Source organism: Oncorhynchus nerka, linkage group LG21 (assembly GCF_034236695.1).
Source record: "Oncorhynchus nerka isolate Pitt River linkage group LG21, Oner_Uvic_2.0, whole genome shotgun sequence".
NCBI lineage: Eukaryota > Metazoa > Chordata > Actinopteri > Salmoniformes > Salmonidae > Oncorhynchus > Oncorhynchus nerka.
Genome location: NC_088416.1, coordinates 34,906,167 through 34,915,208, shown reverse-complemented (window position 1 = coordinate 34,915,208; position 9,042 = coordinate 34,906,167). Strand labels below are relative to the sequence as shown.

The window sequence follows — 9,042 nt, the reverse complement described above, 5'->3', positions numbered from 1 at the left end:
AGTCTCTGACAGCCCCTACCTTGTCCTCCATGGTGCTGATCCCCTCCTTCCCCACTCGGTGGCCCAAGAAGGACACCTCTCCTCATGAAGTGGCACTTCTCGGGGTGGAGCTTCAGACCTGCGGCAGCCACCCTCTCCAGCACACGCCGTAGCGCCCCAGGGCTGACTGGAAGGAGCTGCCATGGGCCAGGATGTCATCGAGGTATACCAGACACTGCTGTCGGGGGATGCCATCCAGCACCCTGTCCATCAAACGCTCAAAAGTAGCTGGAGCGTTGCACAGGCCAAAGCACAGGACCTTGAACTGCCAGTGTCCTCTGTTAGTGGAGAACGCAGTTTTGGCTCTGGCCTCTGGGGAGAGGGGGCACCTGCCAGTAGCCGCTGCGGAGGTCTAGTGAGGAGAACCAGGAGGACCCCTAACCAGGTCCAGCGACTCATCGATACGTGGTATGGGGTATGAGTCCTTCCTGGTTACCTCATTCAGCCGCCTGTAGTCCGCACAGAACCTCAGCTTGCCCCCCTTCTTCGAAACCATGACGACTGGCGCCGCCCAGGGGCTGTCTGAGGGCTCAATGAAGTCTGCCCGCTGCATCTCCAACACAGCCTTGTCTGCCGCCTCCTGGCGTGCCAGCGGGATACGGCGGGGACGCATCTTGATGGGTCGAGCATCACCTGTGTCGATCTCATGCTGCACCAGATGGGTCTGACCCACCTCTTCCTCACTCAACGCAAAGCTGTCTCTGAATTCAAACAGCAACTGCCACAACCGTTCCTGCTGCTCGGGGTCAAGACCAACACAGTTCCTCCCCATATCTCCCTCACTGCAGACAGTGTCCTCTCCTCTCCCATCTGGGGTAGCTGGGCTGGGGGTGCGGCCCGGGCTCACAGAGGGCTGTGTCATGGAGGTAGCTGGGGAATGTAACACACCGCCGTAGGTGACAGAGGGACTGGGGAAAAGTCACACACAGCTGTGGGGGAAGGGGCGCAGCCATGAGTCTCTGCTGCTTTAACTGTTGGAGTAAAGGGTTTGTTGGGTTGAGTGAATGTGACATTAGGGGGGGCCATGGTGACTTCCGTCCCTCCCTGGAAGCTCAGTGTGCCCCTATTTAGGTCTAACTGGCAGCCTGTGCTCCTAAGAAAGTCCAACCCCAGGATACAAGGGTCCTGCACAGCCGCCACCCACACAGGATGACGCACAGTCCTGCCCCCTACTGTCAGAGTCCAACCTGGCACAATATCTGGCCTCACCAGGGTTACTGTGGACCCAGTGTCCACCAGGGCGGAGCAGGGCACCCCCTCCACAGTGACAGGGACATGACAAAAGTCCCCAACACAGGTCCGGCCCACCACAACAACAGGCTCCATCCGCTTGCCCTCGTCTGCTTCTGGGGGAAGTGGAGCCTCCTCCTGAAGATGATGGTGGTTGGGATAGAAAGCCAGGGGTCCGCACTACCCGGTCTATGCGGACCCCGAGCCGTTTCCCTGAGCTCTGGGGGACATGGGGCAATCTCGGCGCAGATGGCCTGGCTGGCCACAACCCCAGCAGACCCTGGGACCAGGGCTTGTGTTTCGTGCCGCCTGTAGCGACACAGCCCGAATGAGTTCTGTCATTTCGGCCACCCAAGCAGGCTTTTCCGGCTCCGGGCTGCTCTGCCCCCCAGCTCGCACAGAGGGTGTGTCTCCCTGCACCCCCACCAAAGCCCCAGCTGAAGCCCCAGCCCACACCAGCTCCCTCTCCAAAGCCATCTCCAAGGCTGTCTGCAATGACTCAGGATGAGCCAGCTGGGTCTGTATGCGCAGCTCCGTAGGGAGAGCGCCTGTATGAACTGGTCCCGTGCTAGCTCGCTCTGCACGGAGGGGGCATGTGAGCATATGCCCGCCGAGAGAGGCTCTCAATGTCATTAGCTAGCACCCGTAGAGGCTCTCCAGGCTGCCTGCGTCTATTCCTCAGTTCGGAGCGCAGTAGCCCGGGCTGTACACACTGTCCATAGCGCCTCCTCAGTGCTCCCACTAGAGCACCATAATCATGCCTGTCCTCGGGGCTAATCAATATCAAACAGGCCAGAGCTTCATCCGTGAGGCATAAAGCCAACTGCAGTGCCCTTTCTTCATCCGACCACCCCCTAAAATGAGCTAACAGTTCAAACTGAGCATGAAAAGCTTCCCAATCCGCCTTACCGGAATACTTGGGTCTTAACAGATACGGACGCAGCCGGGAACTGGGCGCCGCCATGTTTGTTTACATCCTGAGCCCCAGATTCCTCGTCACGCCGCCACTTCGGTCCGCCCACCAGAATCCGCGCGAAATACACTCGACGAAGCACTCATGCCCGCTTCAGCGGCCATCACTCTAACGTCCTCCCTCAAGCGGCCTCTGCGCTCCGACGCCCTGACCTCCTCAGACAGAACCCCGACGTCCATTCACGCACCTCCTTGGCCATAATCGTCCCCTACCTCCACCTTCACTTTCGGATTCCCTCGAAGCATTTTCAATCCCCGTTCTCACCTACGGTAGCTAGCCACATAAGTCAGCTAGCTAGCTGGCTAACTTGTATCAACGTTTTTACTTCTGACACCAATGTAATGACCTGACTAGATCATAAATGAACAATTGTCCAGACAGAGGCTTGAGTTTACGAATTGACGGTTTATTGAACCAACTTTACACAGGCTACTGTTTGGGCCGTAGCACACGCCAAATAGATGACAGATAACCCACAAGCCAATCGTGACCTTCTCTTGTGAAGCCCAGACGTAAGAGAGAGAGAACAAAGGCTGAACCTGGTCTTAACTTCCAATGCCCAACCCCCCTCCACGCCACTCCGTCAACCACCAGGATGCCCGGCATCAGAACATTCCAGGCATTCCCGTGATTGGCAGATAGCAGGTTGATTGACATGTCGGACCCCGCGAACACCGGGTACTGGTCAGTACAACACAACCACCTCCTAGCCTAGCACATAACACACAGCTGTCTGTGCGGGTCGCTACAGAACATTTCATTTAGTCTCGCCATCCTTCCAAATAAAACTTAAACATTAGTTTACATGTAAGTAAATAATTCACAATATTGTTCCACGCAACAGATTTGTTTACTAAAGGATTTGCTCTGTTTTGGGCGTTTCTTTCTCGCCATTCAAAGGAGTGGTGGGGACGTGTACAAGCGTTCTTATCATAGCTCAATGTTGAGTTTGGTGAAGTAAGGGAAACGAAACTGAGAAGACAACATTCCGGTGTAGGGAGACTGAACAGCATTCACCCTCTTTGTCAAGGTGAGTGAGCTTTATACATCCATATTTCTTTACACAAATGAACCAGTTGAAACAATAACAAAGCGTTTTACCCGCCCCTGTATCAGGTTAAAACTGAGGGATAGAATTGGAGATTGTAATCACTCTTAAATTCACAGACAGACCTATGGATGCAAGGACTGACCATCCATGATATCAAAATTATAATTTTAACTATGTATTAAAGGTATAGTGTTTGTTTACGTTTACTTTCTTTGTAAACATTAGAGTAAAACAAGCTTATATTTTGGGTTTTGATGGGGTACAAGAGTTGAACTAAGCTAATGAGGCAGTAAATTATATTCTTCAAGAGATAATGGGTACATAAGGTTATCGTTACTTTATAAATCCACCGTAGAAGTTCTCGGAGCAGGTGCAATTTGCATTGCAAGAACAAGCAAACGTATAACACCTGGCTTGTCATGCAGAATTCAAATTTGGGCTGTACAACATGCAAAAAGGTAGGGTGTTTAGGTCTAGAAACGACTGGAGGGATACTAGATAACAAAAGTGTGGGTGGAATGTACAGTATCATCCTCTGCCTCTGAAGAGAGCCCTCAGAAAAAAAGTTTTCTGAACATGCCCGAACCAAGGCGCATTTGTTGGTAGCAAGCCTTGCAGACACGGCTAAAGACGACACCCAGGTTATAGTTAACACTCAAAATGGAAAAAATAGACTATACAGCCCGAGTCTTCCGAACAGCTTTAGAACGAGACTAAACGTCATAGGCACAGGCTCGTTCATGGTTTTGAGCAAGAAATTGACTGTCAGGAGATACATGGACTTGACATGGGGAGAGTCATTGTGGGAGGTTTTGAAAACTACGGTAGGAAAACTGTTGTCCTTCACAAACTTGTTCTGTACTGTGAAATTAATCCGAATATGTATAGGCCTATATATTATCATATGTGTGTTCTGCTGTAGCCTATATTGATTTATTTTATTTGAAGTTATAATATTAGGATATTGTGATATTTGTTCTGCTACTACATTGATTCGGGTCTTGTAAACCTTCCAGCTGAGTGTGTTTTATATGCATATGGCGGGTGTTCTGCAGTGACGTCTGAAATTGTTGCTGTACACTGATGTCTAGAAAGTTAGGCTCTCGCGCTCACTCTGTTCGCGGGACCTCCCGATGTACAAATTAATCACTGTGTTTGCCCATGTAGCTATGTGATGTATGTGAATCCTGTTTCTAAATTTATATCAGAATAGAAATGTAATGGCTGTGATTTTTCTTTTGAATTATCCACAGTTCCATTGGACATGCCTTGGGGACAAGTCAACACTGTTCAGTAACGATATCAACCAAACCAGGAAATGTCCAAACACAGGGAGAGCGTCATGTCACGGTGAGACTATTAACCAGTTAATTGTAACTAAATGTAATCGAAAACGTCAACTTAATCCCCAAATGTAATTATGCATCATGAAGGCCATAAAAATAACTAGTAATGCTGCATTTTCAGGACACAAGCTCACAGTACAAATATTTAATATTTTTATGATGTATTTCCTGTTCAACAAAATCGTATGAATATGGCTTGAAGTTACATATGCTTTCTAAACATAGCATAATCATATTAAAAAATGACTAACTATAAGATTTCACCTTCCTTATAACTGTAAATTACATATTTGTATGTTTAGTGTTAGAGAAAATGCATATTGTTGCAAGGTCTCTCTTGATCAAACTGTCTGCTGTAGCTTGGCTTCCTGAACTTGTTAGGAATTCCCCTTTCATCTCATATCAATCCTGGTCCTCTATGACAAACAGAACGTGTTATTTTTAAGTATTTTTTAATCTATACATTATTTTAGATTTATGGCTATTATTTGATCTCTGAATGTGCTACCATGATGAAACCACTCTCTCTTGCTTCACTACGACATGCAGGCATGTGCTTTGTCAGTGGCTGTGATGTAGGGTTCAGGGGTTGATGGACAGTCGGAAGAGCGAATTAAATGGTAGGAGGGACATCCTAGCTTCAAGTGGTTTCAGTTCTCATCCTACATCACACAGACTCAGAAAAAATACTACTGTGTCTGTGGGAACCAGGGCTGTTGCTCAATGCAAGCCATTTCAATCAACGGTGTCCACAGATCGATTTATAAGCAAAAATGTCAGTCGGAACCAGTACCAGAACTAGAACCTAAACAGGGGACCTTACATCTAAGAGGTTTAATAACTGGGGCAGAAAGGAGAGTGTTGCTGGGCTACTTTAAATTGACAGCAGAGGGCAATGTTGACAGAGAATCCAAGGTATTCAATAAAGGTAGTTCAATAAAAGGGTAAAGTTGGTGGATAGGCACTCTGTATCTACAACTTTGTAATTTGATATACTGATTATCCTGAATTCAATAGTGAAGCTCCTGACTGAAGCCTAGTTTTCTTCCAGATCAGAGTTAACAAGGGAGCTCTTGGGCCAGTACATCTCTGACACCCTCAGCAACATTCACACAGTGAGGGAGTTCTGTGACAGGCATTCCAAATGGGCCCATCAGAGGGAGACAGAACTGGAAATGATGAGGGACATCAAGCAGAGGGCAGACAGAATTGACCTTAAGTTCGACCATGTCCGTAACTCTGAGACCAAGGCCAAGGCGTTTGGGGAGTTCGTATGGAGCGGTCTGACCCAGGGGACTGCAGACAGTAGGCGTGAGGAGCTGGAGAAGGAGCTGGGAGCTGTACTAAAGGACACTCTGGGAGGCCTGGAGAAGCTGGATTACTTCCTGAATGCTGTGGAGTGTCTGGCGGTCACCTGTCTGTTGGTGTTTGAGGAGAACAGATTCCTCTGTCTGCCTCAGGGGATGAGCCCTGCCAGTGTTCAGGCTGTCATCACTGCTGCCAGAATATCCTGCCCTCTCCTCATTTACTTTAAGAGGGATGCTAAGGCCTTCTTTATGCCCAGCCTCCTCAATGTAGAGGTGCTGACCCTCCAGCTGGACAGATACACACAAATCAGCCAGCAGCTCTGTAAGAGGATGGACATAGTGTAAGTGGAGCTACCATCACAATTGCTTCAACATTAACTTATGTAATGTTCTTTATTGCCATTTTACAAACACTTGATGTCCATTTTTTCTTCTAGATTACAGATCAGACAACAGTTTGGGAGTAATCTTAAAACACTGTTTTAATATCATAATTTATATTAGCATAGTTGTACTATTTTCCTTCATTTTTACCCTTCTCAGATGTCATTTGACAAGGTTCTTTGGCTTATGTGATTCAAAATCCACATATAAATGTAATGAATATAATGTAATGTTGAAATTAATATGCATTGTTACAGTAGCTCCATCAGTCAAATGCTGTTTTGGAAAAAGAAGAATGACATCCCTGTGGTCAACCTTGGTGATGTGAGTGAAAAGTCCATAGAAAAGATGATGGACCATTTGAATCAGCTGAATGATATCAGGTAAGGTTAGTTTGGTTGTTGTCTTTAAACTTCTGTTGATATTTGTATTTTATTGGTAGACAGTAAATAGATGTTGAATCTGTCTCCCCTCTGTCAGGATGGACCAGCACCTCAGACTAACATTCCTGTTCCAAGAGGCTGCTCAGCGCTTCATTGGCCGGTTCAGCCAGCGCCGACCCAGGATGGAGCAGTTTCTGACCGATCTGGAGGAGAATGCTGTGCAGCTGGACAGGATGAAGCTGGGGGCTAAGATCTCCAGTGTGGCAGGCAGCTCAGTGGGGGTAGCTGGAGGGATCCTATCCATCGTGGGCTTAGCTCTATCCCCTGTTACCGCTGGGGTGTCACTGGCTCTCACCATTACAGGGGTCAGCCTGGGGGTCACCAGTGGGGTCAACAGTTTAGCCACTGGTATCACAGAGATGACGGTCAATAGCATCCATGAGAAGAAAGCCAGTAAAGTCTTCCAGAGTTTCATGGAGGACGTGGAGAGTCTCCAGGAGTGTCTGGAGGATGTGGCCACTAATATGGAGCCCACCCAGGGGCAGAGCATGGTGGACGGCGTGCTGGGGGCAGGGAAGGTGATTGCCACAGCCGGGGCCATTGGAAAAGGCATCGACTCCATAGTGGACTGTGCCTCGGCTCTGAGTGTTAAGACCCTTGCAAAGGAAGATCTGATTGCAAGCGCTGGTAAGTTGGCGCTCCAGGAAGGCAAAGCAGCACGAAACCTACCCAAGTTAGCAGGGGACATCCCAGACATTGGACAGGTGGCCAAAGGCACCCCACTAGCCCTCTCCAGCTCGGCGCGGGCTGGTTTTATCACTCTCAACGCCCTCTTCATTGGCCTGGATGTTTTCTTCATCTGTAAAGACAGTGTGTGCCTGGCCAAAGGCAGCAAGAGTGAGTTCTCCCAGCTCATCCGTGCCAGAGCGGCATTGTGGCGCACAGAGCTAGGCTCCTGGCAGAGGATCTACGACTCGCTGTGTAGAGGAATTTGGAAGTTCAGGAAGTGCCAGAGAATCCTGGCGCAGCCTTTTTTCCCCTCCTGGAGGGGAATCTGAAAGAGAAAAAAATCAATGTCAGACAACATCAATGACCAGTTTGAAGTTAGGGGCTGTCAAACATACTGTACAGTTGCACATACCGTACATTGCCTATCTGACAGTCATTTTGATTATGCATTTTACTTGATTCTCCGTTATTTTGCGGACGACACAGTGGTAGGCTTGATTACCAACAACGACGAGACGGCCTACAGGGAGGAGGTGAGGGCCCTCGGAGTGTGGTGTCAGGAAAATAACCTCACAACTCAACGTCAACAAAACTAAGGAGATGATTGTGGACTTCAGGAAACAGCAGGGGAACACCCCCCTATCCACATCGATGGAACAGTAGTGGAGAGGGTAGTAAGTTTTAAGTTCCTCGGCGTACACATCACAGACAAACTGAATTGGTCCACCCACACAGACAGCATCATGAAGAAGGCGCAGCAGCGCCTCTTCAACCTCAGGAGGCTGAAGAAATTCGGCTTGTCACCAAAAGCACTCAAACTTCTACAGATGCACAATCGAGAGCATCCTGTCGGGCTGTATCACCGCCTGGTACGGCAACTGCTCCGCCCACAACCGTAAGGCTCTCCAGAGGGTAGTGAGGGTAGTGAGTTCATATATCTCTATGTACATATTCTTTATCCCCTTACACTTGTGTCTATAAGGTAGTAGTTTTGGAATTGTTAGCTATATTACTTGTTGGTTATTACTGCTTTGTCGGAACTAGAAGCACAAGCATTTCGCTACACTCGCATTAACATCTGCTAACCATGTGTATGTGACAAATAAAATGTGATTTGATTAAATGTAATAATGTTTCTATGATTGTGCTGCTGACATGTACATGCACAGAAGACTTATCTTCCTCCCTTCACCAGTAGTTGAAGACGTCTTGCTAACAGGCAATGAAACATGTTCGTGCAATTTATTCTGATGTTGACTTGTGTGAAAAGATTTCTATGAGACTTTATGAAATGGAAAGGGACTGATTATGTCTGGTCTTATTTGTGTCAATAATAATAGGCCTAGTTTCTGGTGTTCTGAAATACCTTTGTAAAACAATTATTTAATTTTCATCATAACATTTTAATACGGGACGTGAGAGTGAAGCAGTCTGTAGTCATGTGTACAGCAAGACAAGGCCATTATGTTGTACAACAGAACACAATAAGAACACTCCATATGTTTCACCTGATATGTTCTGCTTCCACACAACTTATTGTAATGGTGATTATAAATAATCCTAAAACATGAGTTCCTGATCTCTAATCCTATATGTACAG

At 47.7% G+C, this 9,042-nt stretch overlaps 1 protein-coding gene across 4 annotated transcripts; it reads left to right on the top strand.

Annotated features, from left to right (window-relative positions):
• Positions 1-2,941: 2,941 nt before the first annotated feature.
• apol (apolipoprotein L) lies at positions 2,942-9,013 on the top strand. Of its 4 annotated transcripts, none has more exons than XM_065006668.1 (5): positions 2,942-3,272; positions 4,547-4,643; positions 5,691-6,287; positions 6,591-6,713; positions 6,811-9,013. In XM_065006668.1, the coding sequence occupies exons 2-5, from the start codon at positions 4,612-4,614 to the stop codon at positions 7,769-7,771; spliced, it is 1,713 nt and encodes a 570-aa protein (XP_064862740.1). In that variant the 5' UTR covers positions 2,942-3,272; positions 4,547-4,611; the 3' UTR covers positions 7,772-9,013. The 4 variants fall into 4 exon arrangements, with proteins under 4 accessions (XP_064862740.1, XP_029481593.2, XP_029481594.2 ...); XM_029625733.2 differs by having other exon boundaries at positions 2,943-3,272; positions 6,588-6,713; XM_029625734.2 differs by lacking the exon at positions 2,942-3,272 and adding an exon at positions 3,500-4,117 and having other exon boundaries at positions 6,588-6,713.
• The last annotated feature ends 29 nt before the right edge of the window (positions 9,014-9,042 follow it).

Bases quoted from the DNA above. Each gene is read 5' to 3' on its own strand.
- apol (XM_029625733.2), top strand. From the start codon at position 4,612: ATGTCCAAACACAGGGAGAGCGTCATGTCACG. The intron at 4,644-5,690 runs GTGAGACTATTA...GTTTTCTTCCAG, and splicing joins AGGGAGAGCGTCATGTCACG to ATCAGAGTTAACAAGGGAGC. The intron at 6,714-6,810 runs GTAAGGTTAGTT...CCCCTCTGTCAG, and splicing joins AATCAGCTGAATGATATCAG to GATGGACCAGCACCTCAGAC.